The 17,288-nt window shown below is 40.6% G+C and overlaps 2 protein-coding genes across 3 annotated transcripts in view; both read right to left on the minus strand.

The window, feature by feature from the left end:
- The window catches only part of LOC127542966 (eukaryotic peptide chain release factor GTP-binding subunit ERF3A-like), a 33,245-nt gene extending 27,521 nt beyond the window's left edge, over window positions 1-5,724 (minus strand). The window contains 1 exon segment of the mRNA XM_051968916.1: window positions 5,638-5,724. The gene's annotated coding sequence lies outside the window, so the exon portion shown is untranslated.
- Window positions 1-16,611, minus strand: part of LOC127542965 (eukaryotic peptide chain release factor GTP-binding subunit ERF3A-like) — a 102,026-nt gene extending 85,415 nt beyond the window's left edge. Inside the window, exons 1-3 of one of the 2 annotated variants that reach the window (XM_051968914.1) lie at window positions 16,465-16,611; window positions 11,154-11,341; window positions 5,638-5,855 (exon numbers count right to left, since the gene is read on the minus strand). In XM_051968914.1, coding sequence (XP_051824874.1) covers window positions 5,638-5,817 — 180 coding nt within the window. In that variant the 5' untranslated portion in view covers window positions 5,818-5,855; window positions 11,154-11,341; window positions 16,465-16,611. The remainder of the gene's footprint in view (window positions 1-5,637; window positions 5,856-11,153; window positions 11,342-16,464) is intronic. The other variant, XM_051968915.1, reaches the window with a different exon arrangement.
- Between the last annotated feature and the right edge of the window lie 677 nt (window positions 16,612-17,288).

The following is a 17,288-nucleotide window of genomic DNA, read 5'->3' on the forward strand; positions in this document are numbered from 1 at the left end:
CAACTTTTCTCCTCCTTCCTCCTACTCCCTCCCCTAAATGGCAGGTAGTTCAATACATGTTAAATATATTAAAGTATATGTTAAATCCAATATATGTATACATATTTTATACTGTTATCTTGCTGCACAAGAAATCTAGAAATAAAGGAAAAAACCTTGAGAAGTAAACCAAAAACACAAGCAAACAATAACAGAAAGAGTGGAAATTCTATGTTGGTCTGCACTTATTTCCCATAGTTCTCTCTCTGGGTATAGCTGACTCTCTTCATTACTGAATAATTGGAACTGGTTTGAATCATTTCATTGTTGAAGAGAGCTATATCTATCAGAATTGATCATCTTATAGTCTTGCTCTAATTCCTTTAATCTCTTTTTCATCTCTTATTGCCAAAGCTAGCACTTTCTAATACAATATTGAATAGTAATGGTGATAGTAGGCAATCTTGTTTCACTCCTGATCTTATTGGGAATGGTTCCAGTTTATCTCCATTACATATGATGCTTGGTGATGGTTTTAGATAGATGCTACTGACTATTTTAAGGAAAAGTCCATTTATTCCTATACTCTCTAGTGTTTTTAATAGGAATGGGTATTGGATTTTATCAAATGCTTTTACTGCATCTATTGAGATGGTCATATGATGGTTTTTTTATTAATTTGGTTATTGATATAGTCAATTATGCTAATAGTTTTCCTACTATTGAGCCAGCCCTGCATTCCTGGTATAAATCCTAATTGGTCGTAGTATATTATCCTGGGGATGTTTTTCTGTAATCTCTTTGCCAATATTTTATTTTATTTTTATTTATATATTTATTTTTATTTTATTTTAAAGTTATTATCTATTACTATTATTAATATTATTGTTAGTTATTAACTGTTAGATGGAGCATGCATCTCTCACTATTTTTTTCTGTCATAAGGCAATAGAAAACAAATGTTGTATGGAGTTCTAGCCAAGGAAGGCTTCCCAATCATAAAGCTCTCTAAGCATGCTCTGAAGACACCTGACACTCTTGTGCCACCTAGGCAGACTTCTTTTAAGAACAGAGAGGAGGGATTCTTAGCAAAATACAAACTAGAACTTCTTGAAGTCTTGAAGGTCTTTAACCAGGAGCTATCTCCTGATTCTGTTGTCCCATAAGTGTTTTCCTGGGGATATCACCTTCATCAAGACAAGGTTCAGTTGGTTTCCTCAAAAGGCATCAATAAACATTTTTCTGTAAGTGGCTAAGTTACCTATGGATATCCAAAGGCCAGAGAACACACAGAGTAAACATGGGAGTAGATACAGGAGTATCTCCATTATTATCTGTACCTTTATAGCAGGACTAGGGCTCCTTGCCAGTGACAGAGATGTGCCAATGGCATATGACAACATCGGGAGTTTTGCTTGCAAATACCTTATAGTTTGTCTCCATGCAGACACCTGGCAAATATTCCACAGATGCAATAGATACCAGCTCTGTTGGAATGGGAACATCTGCAAAGGGGAATCTGGGCAGCTCAGCATTAAGGCAGGTCCATGTCTAGGGGAAGCCATGGAAATCAATATCAAAGACCTCTTTGTGGAAACCCTAAGAACTGACTGGGTCTCGTAAAATCATACACATATCCCTCCAAGCACAAAGGTCCTTCCATGATTTAGATGACACAGTTTCAAGAGCTTTCACCCCAATTCAATGGGGAGAGCAGTAGAAAGGGCTTCACAAGGGGTATCTTATTTGATTTCATTCAGCAACTGAACACACTATCATCCTCCTGGTTAGGATCATCATAGAACTGGAAGTTTTGACCCTTTTTTCATCCTTCATATCTGAAGCTACTGTATGCCATGAAAATTCCTGTAATAACATAAGAATGACCTATCCCAATGTGAAATGGAACAAGATGTGAATATGATGAAATAGTGAAACATGATTTTTAAAGTGGGGGTAATGGCACTATTTGACTTAGTAGAAGGGACCCAGCATATTGTACAGAGATTAGTCTGTCATTCTTTCCACCCACCTCAGTTGAAGAGTTCCAGCAAAGACACCTGTGCCTGGAGAGAGCACAAGTTGCCTTTCTCAGAAGAACATGGAGGGCTCTCTAGGAGGGAGATATTTTCAGGAAGCTGGACAAGAACATTTGGGAGAATGAGAACCCCCAAGCAGATCAGCACTTTGTAAAGGACAGCTACATGAGTCTGACCTCTTGTGGCCCAGCACAAAATTGCCTGGAGGGAAACAACACTTGGTGAGTCATTGAAGGAATAGGAAGATTTCTTCCACATCTTTAGCCCTGTGCAGGAAGTGCTAGGGGAAGCAACTGCTTCAGAGGAGGGGCAGTGGAGCTAGAGTGAGGAAATTTCCTCAGGGCTGGGATGTCAATGGTTGACTAGAGGAAATGTCTAAGGTGCTGGGCACAGAGATCCATAGGAGGTTCAGGGATTGTCACAAGATGTGCATGTGTGTTTGCAAGAGAGGCAGTTGAATAGGGCAGAGTAGGGACTTTGGAAACTCAGAGCAATATTATTGGGACTACAGTTTGGGGAGACGGTGGCTGGAAAGGGACAGTAGAGAAAAATATTATTAGGTGTGCCATTACCCCCAATGTATAGCAAAGCCACCAAAAACCATATACCAAGTTCTGTAATAATTTATATTTTCCCTGCTAAGGTCAAGCATAAGCTAAGTGAAATAGCTAAGTCTATGATATAACTTCATGAATACTGAAAAACCCTCCTGCCCATAAATATCAAGGAACTAAGCACCGAACAATTCTTAAGCACCTACTATGTACCAGGCAACATTGTTGGCACTAGAGATACCAAAAAAACAAACAATCTCTTTCTTTCAGGGGCATGTTTTATATCAAGGAAGACAACATATCTCAATATGTATGTATGTGTGTGTTATATATATACACATATGTATATATATATTATATATATATATGTTTTATATATAATGTATGTCTATGAGAGAGGTTAGTCTGTTTCTGTGTCTTTGTGTGTGTACAAAATATACTAATTTTATATATGTATGTATATATATGTACATATAAATTAAAACATTAATGTGCTATGGGTGACATTGCATACCAGTGTAACCATACTGAAAAGCAATTGGGAACCATACCCAAAAGGCTATAAAATCATGCATAACCTTAGACCAAGCAATATCAACATTAGGTCTGTATTTGAAAGGGATAGAAAGCAGAAAGGGAAAGTGTTAGGATTCTTACAAGGTGCTAAGTCACTGGAATTGATAGGCACTCCAGGAGATTCACAAGTCAGGATTCAGTCGGGAGATTCACAAGTCCAGGAGATTCACAAGTTTACACGTTCAGTGGAGGAGATTCACAAGTCACAGCCTCCACAATCCCACTCTCGGAGGAGGAGTCAACCTTTGAGTTCACACCTTTAAGAGATCATATATAAGGAGCTCCCACAAGCCAACTAGGGATTTGTGGGAGATTGAGAAGCCAGGATTCGGAAAGAGAGCAAGAGGCTGAAGCCGGCAGAGGCAAAAGACTAGTGGCAAAAGCTCTTGGAACTAAGGAGAGAGATAGGCCTCTAAGGAAGCTAACTGGGCCCAAGGAAAGAGACAATAAAGGATCTGGACTTTAACTCCTGGCTGCATTTGAGGTGATTATTGATCTGAACTGAAACTAAGGCTGCTTCCAGAAGTCCCCCAAGAAACCTGTTCCCAGACAACATTATATTTTAGAGAAAAGAACATTACAGGAAAGGACTTGTGTGTTCAAAAAATTTATAGCAGCTCTATTTGTGATTGGAATTAAGGGGGTATCCATCAACTAGGAAATGACTGAAATAGTTTTATATGATTGTGATGGAATACTATAGTGTTTTTGGAAATGATCAGGCTTCTCTCAGAAAAAACATGTTAAGATTTACATGAAATGAGGCAAATTGAAATGAGCAGAACTAGGAGAACAGTGTACACTAATAGCATTATTGTATGATGATCTACCATGAGTAATTTAGCTATTCTCAACAAAAACAGTAATTCAAATCAGTTCTGTAGGATTCATAATGAAAGGTGTTGTCCATCAACAAAGAAAGAACCAGTAGTCTAAAAGCAAATTAAAGATACCTTTTCTTTCTTTTTCTTGGGTTTTCTTTGTGTTTGTGGTTTCTTTGTATTTTCTTTCATAGAATGATTACATGGAACTGTGTTTTACATGACTATACATATATAACCTATTTCAAATTGCTGGCCTTCTCAATTTGGGAAAATTCCTCCTTCTCAAGGAGGAAGAAAGGAAATTTGAAATTCAAAATTTGGGGATTAAAATGTAAAAAAAAATATTTATGTGTAATTGGGAAAATAAAGTATTAAGTTCTTATCTCTTTTTGGTAAAATTGAGACATTGGTCAATGGAAAAATTTAGGTATGTAATACAGAAGCAAGCAAAATAAAATAGCTTTTAAAAATCCAGCAGTTGACTCAGGCCAGTGGAAAGAGAGTGGGAATTGGGGCAGGAGAGGACATACTGTTTGATTAAAAAAAGAATAGGATTAGGAAAAATCAATTTGTCAGAAATTTGACAAGACATAAACACCACACCATACCTATAAAGTTAAACTACAAGAGACACATGAATTAGGTATAAAAATGGCAAAAATTAGCAAATTAGAGGAATAAGGAGGAAATTACTTTTCATAACTATGGATAGGAAAAGAGGTTATGACAAGATATGGAGAGGATAACAAAAATAAAATGAATAATTCTACTTCTACAAAGCTAAAATGATTTTGCTCAAACAGATCAAATGCAGTTAAAACGGGAAGGGTAACAGTTAAGTGAGGAAAAACATCTTTGCAGGAAAGTTCCCTAAGGACTGGTACATATGCAAGATATGGAAGGAACTGATTCTATTGTGCAAGATTAAGAGTTCCTCTCTAATAGGTCAAAGAATAGGGATCTTTCAAAGGATGGAATCCAATCTATCAAGAGCCTTATGATAAAATGCTCTAAAATCCCTCATAATGAGAGAAGTGAATATAAAAAGAATTCCCATCTTACAATCTACAGACTGTAATCATAGAGATCCATGGGGTCAGGGATAGTGCCTCCTTATGTTCCAAAACTAGGTACATGGAAATTACTCATTTACCAGATGCAGGTTGAAACCAGAAGAAAAACTAAATTAAAGAATACCAAAGAAAAGAGAAGACATGGAGAATAGAATGGGAAGAATTCCTAGACTGTGACCTTTGTTACCAGCTCCAAGACTGAGTAAAGGATGGGGACATCCACCTGAAGTACAGGGGTACCTGAAGCCCAAACATCCAAACAGAGATAGGATGCAGGTAGGAAGCACCAGGGAGGAACATCTCTAGAGGAGCAGGTAAACATATGTACACAAACACTCATTCATACACACCCACACCCACACCCACACCCACACACACACATGCACATGATGCTACCTAAAACACAACAGAGGCATTAAAAATGTCTTAATATTACATGACTCGACACCCTTGCCCACACACATCTATTCAGTAACTAAAGCAAGACAATTTGGGGAGTTCAGGAGAAGGTTAAGAAGGGGACATAAGAGAATATAAAGGGGGGAATGTGGGAGGTGAGGCAGGAGGGGGAGCCAGGAAGGGGGGAGCTTACCTCACACACATGTAGGCAGATGAGTACAGGAACTTCTGTATCTGTCAGGCCGAGTTGGGGGTCTTTGTGAAGGGTTATGGAATGGGAGGTTGGGGGTACACAAATTTCCAGCTGCATACAGGCCCCCTTCATACTCAGGGGAAAGGGAATTCCCTCCTCCTCTTCCTCTTCCTCCTCCATCTCTGACAGAGAAGACTACCAGCAGGGCTGGTCTCCACCTAGAGAAAAAGGAAGGGGGAGAAGAGAAGGGAAGAAGCTCTATTTCAGCAAGCCCAGAGCAATGCAAACCCTCCCCTCATAATTTTTCTCAAGTGCCAAAATGTATCTTCCACTTGCAGGAGGGTTCAGAGGTGAGCAGATTCTCAGGTTCCTTAGGGCAGCTATTGGGGCTGGGCGGGGAAAGGGCTGAGTTCAGCTTGTGGTTGTCCAAGGTCACTCTTTTTATAGAAATTGGCAGAGCAAAGAGGGGGCTGTCCTGGGCTCCACAGAAGGGAAGAGAGCAGTAGCTACAACCCCTGAATGGGACTTGGATTCCTGATGAGCCCCAGAGCACAGAAGGAAGGGGATAGTGCGGAGGAGGGGCATCTCTCATTCTGCTTTCCCAGGCAGGAAGAGACAAAGGCAGGTCAGGGGCTGAGAGGGGCACTGGGATACCCTGGCTCGTATGCATGTCTGCCCCTGGCCAAATCTCGGCTAGAGAAAACTGGAGATAACTGCTGCTGGGTAATTCCCCCATGGAAGAAAATTTAGTGTAGAAGTTTGAAGACCTCTCAGGATCCATGATGCTACCTTACCCATAAGCAATATCACTGAGGTTATCCAAGGGACCTCTGGGAATTTTAGCATCTAGCCAGGAGCCCCTAGAGGCTCTCAGAAACTTGCCTGGAACATGGAGACCTGAGCTGACTCAGTACCCTCAATAAATATAGGCAAAAGCTGGTGGATGGCCCAAGGTCAGTGCAAAAACTGTCTCTCATGTCACTCCTGACCCAAAAAGCTAGACAGACCAATAAACATGTTCTACTTATTGGTTGACAGAGGTAGCCATGTCAGAGGTTCACCACAAGATGAATCCAAGATAATGAGCAAACAACCAAGCCCATAGGCTGTGCTCCAGGCAAAGTGGAGATGCAGCCACTGATAAGGACAAAACTTGAAGGAAAAATGTACAAGAAAAGGACCAATCTGACCTATGAAGGATATTTGTTAAATAATTAGCCAATTTTGGCCAAAACTTTACTAGTGTCAAATCAGGAAAGGCCAAAGTCCAAAGTAAAATTAATCCTGGATTATACAAAAATCAGACAATAAAGGAGACTTATAAACATATCTTTGTATCAGCAGTAGAACTGGGGCTCCATGTTCTAGCCACTGGACCATGGCCTCTACCCTGAGCCAAGCCTCTCCTTCAAATTTCTTATGTGTGTTCTCAATTCCCTCTTTATCCAGTTCTTACCTTAAACCACCAAATTTATCCAGAGAATCATAGACTTAAATCACCAGCTCAAAGCATACTTAGTCTATCTTGTCCAATCCCCTTATGCTACAGAGGAAAATGAAGCCCAGAGAGATAAAGGCGCTTGCCTTACATCTCCTTTAGGCTCAGAGATCTGGAAGCAACCTAAGAGGTGAATTATTTGTGTTATGGGCCAGAACTCTGAACTTGAAACAAAGAATTCTTACAAGGTACTAAGTCAGTGGAATTGATAGACAATGGTTATTTGCATGGTGCTTAACAGTTCTCTAGTTCAGTACATGTACTTAGTACTTGCTATAGTTCTACAAGATTCATACCTTTAACAAGAGACCATACAAACTCAGCCAGAAGGAGAACTAGGGAAGACAGAGAAGTGGTGGCAGGCTCTCCTCCTTCGCTTCTCCACTGAAACCAAGATCTGGAAGGCCTCCAGAAAACTAGCCAAACCCTAAGTGAAGGAGACAAGACTTTGAAAGAGACAATAAAGGATTTGGACTTTAACCCCTCGCTGCACTTGTGGTGATTACTGAACTGAAACAAAGGCTGCTCCCAGAGACCCCAAGAAAACCTCAACAGAGATTACATTTAAAAAGAGAATATTACATTTTGGTGCCAGAACGTGGGACTAAGAATCTTCATCTGTGACCCAGAAATTAGGGTGAGTACAAAAATAGACAAGGAAACTTTGTTAAGGGCTAAGGTAGTATTTGAGCTAAAATGGGACAGCCTTCTGTTTCTCTTCAAGGAAAATGTGTAGAGAGCATTTTCAGGATTATGAAAAACCAAGGTTTGATTATAATTTGGGAACAGATCACTGAACTTTTAGAAACTGTACAGTACACATCTCCTTGGTTCTCTAAGGAAAGAGAATTGGATCTAGAGGAGTAGAAATTAGTAGGAGAGCAACTAGGTGAATACTACAATGATAATGAACCTGACTCAATTTCCAAAGAAATACTTTATACATATAATTTAATACAACTGGCTTTAGGAAATTATATAAGTTATAGAATAAGGAAAAAGAAGAAAGAGCAGGAGGGGAAGGATCCAAATAAACTAGGTGAAAAGGATGAAAAATTAGATAAGAATGGAATTTACAATTTTGAGTGTGATACTTCACAGCAGGAGAAATTAGGGCATTCCCCATTCCCTGACCTACTTCCCTCAATTAACCCTTCATGGTTAGGAGGAAGAAGGAGGAGGGGGAGAGGCAGTAACAGAATCAGCAGCACCTATGAAGCAGCCCATGACAAGATTACAAAAGGCACTGGTTAAGGCAAAAAAAGGGGGGGGCAGGATATAGCTGATTAAATAAACACATACCCTGTGATTGAAGAACTTGACTCTTTAGGTCAATAATGGAGAAGATACACTCCTTTTGATCTGGAATAAAATTAAGGATTTGAAAAAGGATTGCACTCTTTATGGGGCTACATTGTTTTATGTTAAGATGTTACTAGAGAGTTGGGCTTATGAAATCTTAATCCCTAGTGATTAGAAATCCATAGCAAGGACATGTTTAAAAACTGGATAAAACTTATTGTGGCTTTTGGAGTATCATGAATTATGTAGGATTCAAGCCCGACATAATAAGCAAACTGGAGTTAATGTATAAATCACCTTTGACCAACTAGCAGGTGAAGGTCAGTATGAAGAGAATTCAGCACAGATTAATTACCCCATAGGAGTGTATGAACAAATTGCTTCTGCTGCTATAAAAGCTTGGGGTTCCTTCCCAGGGAAAGATTGAGGGGAGGCTTTCACAAAAATAGAGCAAGGTCCCAATGAACCCTTTGTGGCTTTTGTGGGAGGTTTACAAACAGCTGTCACAATAACCACTGGAGAAAATGCAGCTACAAGAATTATGATCAGACAACAGGCTAAGGAAACTGCCAATGAGTTTTGCAGAAGAATTATATGGGGACTACACAAAAATGCTCCTTTAGAGGAGATCATAAGACGCTGTGCCATAGTGGGCACCAATGCTTATTATACCCAGACTATGATGAACATGAGAAGACCCTCTTGGAAAGGGACTTCTAGAGAAACTCGTTGATGCTTTCAATGTGGAAAAATTGGACATCTGAGAGCTCAATATATGCAAAGAGACAGAGTGAGAAGACAAGGTGAAAGAAGATCTAATACCCTATGTCCAAAATGCAACCGAGGTTTCCACTGGGCCTCAGAATGTAGATTGACCCAGGGAAATGAGAGGCAGGGCCCAGCTCCAAGACCTCAATCAAAAGTCAGGTGGGGCATGATGACAGCTGAGTTTATATCCGGAGAGTCTTTAGAAGTTGAGGACGCTGATGTGATCAATCAGCCAAAAAGCAATCACATGGCAGAAAGGGAATACAATTAGAGAGAATATAGGCTTTTTGAACCCAACAGAAGGGTAGTATCCAGTGTGAGCAGCTCCAATATAATTGCCAGGTGATGAGAAGAGATTTAGAAAGTGGTAAATAAAAGGGACTAGATAGGTTAACTGCTTGGGAGAAAGGGTTTGTTTGTATCTCTACAGATGGAGAGGAAACAGATGGGTGGCAATGAGCTCCTGGAGAGAGGTACTCTCCAGAGAGAAAAACCTCAAAACAAAAGAGAAGACCTAAGAACAAAATCTGCAGGAATCATTGGATTCCCTAACACAAGATGAGACTATTGCAGGACTTCAAAACTTGCAGGAATTATTGTATTCCTGGCACATGAAGTAATGGACAATAGATTGGTTTTGGACTATTTCTAGGTCTTATGGACATGTATAATTCCTCATGTTAATTCATGTTATTTGTTACAACATTTCTAGCCTGTGTTGTTATTATGTGCTTATGTAATTTATGTAATTATGTGTAATACCTCCCATATTGATGGATTTATGTATACCTGTTTTAAGAGTGAAACCCTTCAGAAACCTGCTAATCAGATTTGATTTCCCATTTCCTTTGGTGTTTTCATCTCTCTTCCTGAGCAGTTAGGAGGGTGTGATCACCTCCTTTTTTGGGGTTTCTCACCTCCTTCAGAAGTCAGGGAGGTCATGATCACCTATGTTCTAAAAACAAAAGAAAGTGGGAGGTGTCATAGGCCAGAACTCTGAACTTGAAACAAAAAAATTCTTACAAGGTACTAAGTCAGTGGAATTGATAGACAATGGTTATTTAGCATGGTCTAGTTCAACACATGTACTTAGTACTTACTATAATTCACAAGATTCACACCTATGATAAGAGACCATATAAGCTCAGACAAACTCAGCCAAAAGGAGAACTAGGGAAGACAGAGAAGTGGTGGCAGGCTCTCCTCCTTTACTTCTCCACTGAAACCAAGATCTAGAAGACCTCCAGAAAAACTAGCTGAGCCCCAAGTGAAGGAGACAAGACTTTGAAGGAGACAACAAAGAATTTGGACTTTAACCCCTGGCTGCACTTTTGGTGATTACTGAACTGAAATGAAGGTTGCCTCCAGAGATCCCAAGAAAACCTCAACAGAGAATATTACATTTTAAAGAGATTATTACATAGTTGAAACTTCTTTTTTTTTTTTTTACAGAGGAAAAAACCTGAAGGTCAGAGTGGTGATGGGAGGTGTTTGAGATCATTCAGTCAGTAAATGTCCAGTAAGGTATGTTTAGTAAGGTAGAATGTGAACCCAGATTTTCCTGTCCCAGAACTGAAGGGTACAGCCTTTATACTGGGCTGCCTCTTAACCTCCCATGACAGGAAGGATGAGGGATAAATTTCTTCTTTAAATGTTAAAAGTCATTTCCCACAAGGATCCAATTTTACCTCATGAACATTCAGCTGCTACTTACTGGCCTGTGTTGAATTCTTTGGCAACCTTCTTGTCCACATTCTATTCCCCCTCTAATGTGAGAAGTTCTTTTCTCAGTCCTACCATTTGCTGAAATGAGTTTTCAAGGACTTACACAACAGATAAACTTAGATGAGATATTATCAGAGATAAATAAGGTCACTTTAGCACTAATGTCACTGGAAAGCTCTGCCAGGCTTGCTCTCTGTGAGACACCTACCCCAGTAACACTCACCTATGCATCAGAGAGACCCCATGGGGACATGGCAGCACAACTACAGGCAGCTGGGTGGCTCAGTGGAATAGAATGCTGGATCTGGAGTCAGGAGGGCTTAAATTTAGAAGTTCAAATCTGGCCTCAGACACTTACTACCTGTGTAATCCTTGACAAATCACTTAATATTCTTAGCCTTGGTTCCTCATCTGTAAAACAAGTTGGAGAAGAAAATGACAAATCATTTTAATAAATTTGCCAGGAAAACCCCATAGGTCACATAGAATAGGATACAATTCAAAAATGACCCAACAATGGGCAGATGCACTCAGACCCACATTGGTCATCAGCACAGACAACAAGATATCCTGTATCATCATCAAAGAAAAAAAGACAGATACACTACTAAAGGGAGCTCACTTTCCTCAAAACCACATTCTTCCTACAGCTGCTATATGATGTTAAAAAAGTAATGAAAGACATGGCCCAAAATGTCATTTAATTTCCATTTCCCAAACTGAAAATGTTTGACAGTGCTAAATTTATCATGGTATTTTTATTTCATCAGGACTGATATCTACCATTATTTCTCCACATAGGAGTGATCCATGCCTTTTTCTTCCCTACCAAAACAGCAATTAATTTGCCCAAAAGTTGAAAAAGCTACTCCTACAGCCCCAAGGTAATCTTTTTATACTTCTCTAATTAACTCACTTTCCCACTCACCACAATGACTCTTCAGAAAATGTTCACCTGTCCTCAAAACTCTCATGGCTTCTATTCATACTAACTTTCCACTTTCTCAGCTGAGAAACTTTCCTTATATTTCACTGAAAATAATGAGGTCATTCCCAGAGACTTCCTTCTTGTTCCCTCTTCTTCATCACACATCACTCAGAAGTCGTCTCCAACTGTCTCCTCCTCAGCTCCTAAGCACATAGAGATGTGCTTACTCATTATTGAGCCAAATCCCTCTCTACCTTCATGACTGATCTTCCAACCCACTTCCTCCAGCAGACTGATACCTCTCTTATCCAGTTCTCTCACTTTAATATCTCCCTGTATACTGGCTGCTTCCTCTTGCTTACAAACATGTCTACTTCTCCCCCATCCTTAAAAACAACTCTACCTGGATCCATCTGTTCCCTCTGATCATCATTCCATATACCACCATCATTTGGGGGTGAAACTCCTTGAGAAAACCATTTACAAGTCACTTCTATTTGCTTTCTTCCCTCTTCTTAACTCTGTACTGTAATTCTGCCCTCATTTTCATACTGTCTATGATTTCATTGTACTTCAGTTGTTTGCATCCTGCTTCCTTTATTATATATGAGATCTTTATGAAAAGAGATTGTCTTTGGCTTTTCTTTTTCTTTCCAAATGCCTGGCACTTTGTAGGCACTTTATAACAGCTTATTGACTAGATAACTAACACATCACACTTTTCTTCATCCTCAGGCTGCCTCTGCCAACTGCACCCATTCATCCAGGACCTCATTGCTTAGTACAATTCTGTGCACATAGTAAGAACTCAACAAATACTTTTTCATAAATCCATTCAATCATGGCTGGCAGAACACATCTTTGCTTAAATAGACAAATGGGTTCGGGACTTTTAAGTAATCAGTAGCCTCCACCAGTTGAGTTCTGGAAAAAAATCGAAAGGCAATGTCAAAAACATCAAGAAAATGCAAGTGGGATGGGAATTTGAGGGGATGGAACTGCCTTGGCAATTTCTCTTTCTTTCACTATTTGCGGATTAAAAAAATAGTGCCTGGGAATTGTCCTTCAGGAAATGCTTTCCTTGTGTATTAACAGTGGTGGCTATTGCCTTTCAAAGACAGTTGGGGGGGGGCAGCATGTGGCAGACAAATCAATACATCACCTTCACCTACTCCAGCATCTCCCCAGAGACCCAGAGGGAGACAGATCCATGCCCTAAACTCCAGAACTTAGGAAGGAACAGCCCCTCTCCAAGCCACCAGACCTGCTTTTATCCCAGCTGGCAAAGGTATCATGGAGGGGAGAAATCACTGGAAAGATGGAGCCCACCTTCCTCATCACTACCAGCACCAATTTATGACCAAGTGTCCCAATACACACAAAAACACACCAAAGTCCTTGTAGGGGCATCATTCTGTAGCCCAGCTAGCCTACTTCCAACCCATCTCTCACACCCATCACTGGGGGAAATATGTCCCCTAGAGAGGGGGCCAGCAGCTCCACTAAACTGCCCACCAGGTGCTCCCTCACAGGGCAGGCAGGGCAGACTACCTGAAGAAGTAAAGCAACCTGGGGTGGAACAGGAGGCAGCATGGGCTTCACTTTACTTTGGGATTCTCCTAATCAGTCTGGGGTGGGTTTTTTTGCATCAGGTTTTACTGTCTTTTTGCAAGATCCATTCATTGCTCTGATCCCTGACCTCCATCTGATCCATTTGACAAGAGCCCTTCCTCTATACACCTGAAGAAGATGCTGGGATTGTGGAGAAGACTCAGGGCAGACACCCCACTCTTCTCATGTTTGAACTACTCCAATATCTGGTGGGTGGCCTTGCTGCCACAGGTCTCTTCCCACTGCAGTCTGTCCTTCATCCTGATGCCAGAGTGATCTCCCTAACACATAGGTCTGACAGCCTCATCACCCCTCCACCCCAAGGTGCCCTAGCAGCTTCCTTTGATAGAGGGTCAGGAAAAATATTATGCTGGGCTCACCAATTCTTGCAATAAACATTTGCAGAGAGACTGGTTTAATACATTGATTAGAGAATGCCAGCAAATGGAACAAAAGCAAGCTTGGCTATACAATAGATAAAAGACATACTTTTGAACTTAGGTCAGGAAAAAGTATTCTACTATACAATAGATAAAAGACATTTTGGAGAAATGCATTTGAAGACATTGGCATGATAATTTTGCTGTGATGTGTATCATAACTATTTACAATTCTGTCAAAGTGACTAAAATCCAGGCCTAATCATTTGCATTTCAGTGGATTAGGTTTGTTAGAGCTGATACAGGAATATCAAAGAGTGTATTAGATATTGACTCTATAAGCTTTGGAAATTTTATACATACATACATATATACATATAGTCTCTCTGATCAATAAATTTGAAGACTGAGTAAGCCATTCTTCTGCCTGGCTCTTTGATTCCATACCCTTTATCACTACTGGAGCTTGGACTTCAACATTCTTTCATCTCAGGAATTGAATATAAAATCCTCTGTTTGGCTTTCAAATCCCATCACAACCTGCCCCCATCTGTGCACTCCTACATCCACACTCTCACTCCAGATTGTGATCCAGTGACACCTTCCTTTTTGTTGCTCTTTGCACAGGACAGTCCATCTCCTGCTTTAGCCATTTTCACAGGCTACCTCTCTTCCCTGCAATGCTCTCCCTCCTCATTTCTGCCTTCTGGTTTCCCTGACTTCCTTTAGATCCCAGTTACAATCGCACCTTCTACAAGAAGTCTTTCCTGGGCCTCCTTACCTCTAAAACACTTGTTCTTTTATTTCCAGTTTATCCTGTATATAGTTTGTTTGCACTTCAGCTGTTTGTACATCGCCTCCCCTAGTAGAATGTGGGGTCCTTGAGAAAAGGTATTGTCTTTGGCCTTTTTTTGTTTTTATTTTTATGTGTCTGGCACTTAGTAGGCCCTTTATATTTATAAAATATATTTTTATTTATTTATTGAAAGAATTTATTATTTTATTTTATTGATTGAAAGAATAACTGAGACACTTTAGTTTTCTTCCTTTTCAAATGGCATGAATTTAGCCTCTTGCCTGTTCATCCTATCTTGCTTTTCTCTCGCTCATTTATGTCTCCCCAGTAAACTGAACGCCCCTGTCTTTTGCCTCTTTCTGCATCTCCAGCAATAAGCATAGTGCCTAGCATATAGAGGGCGCTTAGCATTTGCTTTTTGATTGATAATATTAAGTGTTTATATAGTTGTGATTTTCCCATCCCAGACACTATTTGTATAATTTGTATAATTTGCAAAACAGTTGCAGAGAGTTTGCCATGGAAACTCTGGTTTCTCAAATTCTCATCCCACTTGCATTTTATCATGTTTTTGAGATTGTCTTTTGATATTTTCCATAGAACTGGTAGGAGATATTGATTACTTAACACTCCCCAAACCATCTTCCATTCACATATTCGTGAATATACACATTAATTGATTAAAAAAAAAACAATAGGATAAGGAGAAAACAATTTGGCAGAAATTTGATAAGTCTTCAACATCTCCACCAACACACCAAATATCAAATTAAAGTACAAATGGATACATGAATTAGATATAAACGGGAAATCAAGAACAAATTAAAGGAGCAAGGAGAAAATCATTTTTCATATCTGTATGTAAGGTAAGAGATTATGGTAGAATAAGCATCAGAGAAAATCACAGAAAATAAAGTGGTTTAATTGTACTTCTATAAAGTTTAAGTGTTTTGGGGCAAACGGATCAAATACAGTTAAAACCAGAAAGGAAACACGAAGTTGAAGAAAAACATCATTGTAACAAACCAATAGAGACAATATGGAGAAGGGGAGGGGAAGAATTGCTAACTTTAAATCTTACAAAAAAGAATGTTGAAAACTATCTTTACACTTTATTGAAAAAATATGTATAAGGGGAAAAACATTTAAAGGTGAATAATTTTGTAAATGGGAGATTTTTAGAAATAAAATAATCACTCCTTATTTTTCTACATAAGCTTCTATTTTTTGTAACTTGGATTTCATTACAATAAAATATGCTTGTATTCCTATAATTTTTATTCCCTTTGATCTTCAAAATAAGATTTGCAATAAATATGTTTTTAAAAACATTTTTAAGCTGTCTCCTTTCTCTGCAGCTTCAAGGCCACAAGCCACGAATGGGAAGACGGGAAGCAGAAAGAAAGATTGGAAACGTCTATTTGAAGAGGAGATCGGAAGAAGTCTCCCCAGCTAGTTTCCACCGCACCCCAGACCATTATACAACATCCTCTCACTAGTCCCCTAGCCCTCCAGACAAAGCTCCGGGCAGGCAGGGGAAGTCCCAGAGAGGCAGGCACACAGAACTTCACACAGGTATGGGCACCCACCCAAACATTCTCACACACAGATTATCCTACCGATATACACAACACACTCGAAAACAAAGGTGTTGATACTGCCAGAACCGTCCACCCATCTTTCCACACATCCTCCTGTACAAAGAAGTCAGTTGGGGAGGGGGGAGGTTCGTGAAAAGGCTGGGGTTGGGAGGGAAAAGAAGAGGAGAGAAGGAGAAAAAAGGAGGGGCTGAGGCAGGATTAGGAGAAAGGGTACTTACCTTTCTCACAACAGCTTAGGCACTAGCAGGCATCTGAAAGATGCCCCTCAAGGGGGAAGGGAAGGGAACAGAAAGAGGGGCCCGAAGACCTTCAACTGCTCTAGTCCCCGAACATCCTCAACCTAGACAAAGGAGACGTACAATTAATAGAAGATGGGAGGGGGAAGTCATTGTGACGTCACCGCAGGGTGGGGCTAGTCTTCCATTGCAGAGAAGGAAAGCAGATGGCAGGGAAAGGAATTTTGTGACATCTGCCCGGAGTGGTGGGAGCCCTCCTCAGTCGTTTCTCTTGCCAGTATCATCCAGACTGCCTAGGAGAGAGCACTGCAGTGCATCTTCCACCCGGAGCGGGGCCCGGCGCTGACCAGGATCCTAGGTTCCTGAGGCCAGGCTGCTGGGGCTGGGAGCAGGGGACAGCAGCTGAGCTCTGCTAGTGATAGTTGAGGGGCGTCCCATTCACGGAAACTAGGACACACAGGGGAAGGGAAAGGTGGAAGGAGGGGTGTCCTGGGTTCCACAAAAGAAAAGACCACAAGAGCTAAAGCAGCATCTCTAAACCACCAGCCCTTGAATGAGTCTTGGATTCCTGAGAGCTCGGAGAGCAGAGGAGGAAGGGCGTCTTCTGGCTAAGCGGCTCCTCTCAGCCCCCTCCTTTTTTTAGGCAGGAGACAAAGAGCAGAACGGGCGGGCAGGGACAGTGGGCACCCTGGCAGGCACAGGCTTCTGCCCTTGCTGTTTCTGTTCAGGGATTAAATCCTATACAATACAAACTTTCCAGACCTGGCTGAGGGGGAGTCACACCCTCCTTTGTGACTCAGTCTTCT

Source organism: Antechinus flavipes, chromosome X, assembly GCF_016432865.1.
Source record: "Antechinus flavipes isolate AdamAnt ecotype Samford, QLD, Australia chromosome X, AdamAnt_v2, whole genome shotgun sequence".
Lineage (NCBI taxonomy): Eukaryota > Metazoa > Chordata > Mammalia > Dasyuromorphia > Dasyuridae > Antechinus > Antechinus flavipes.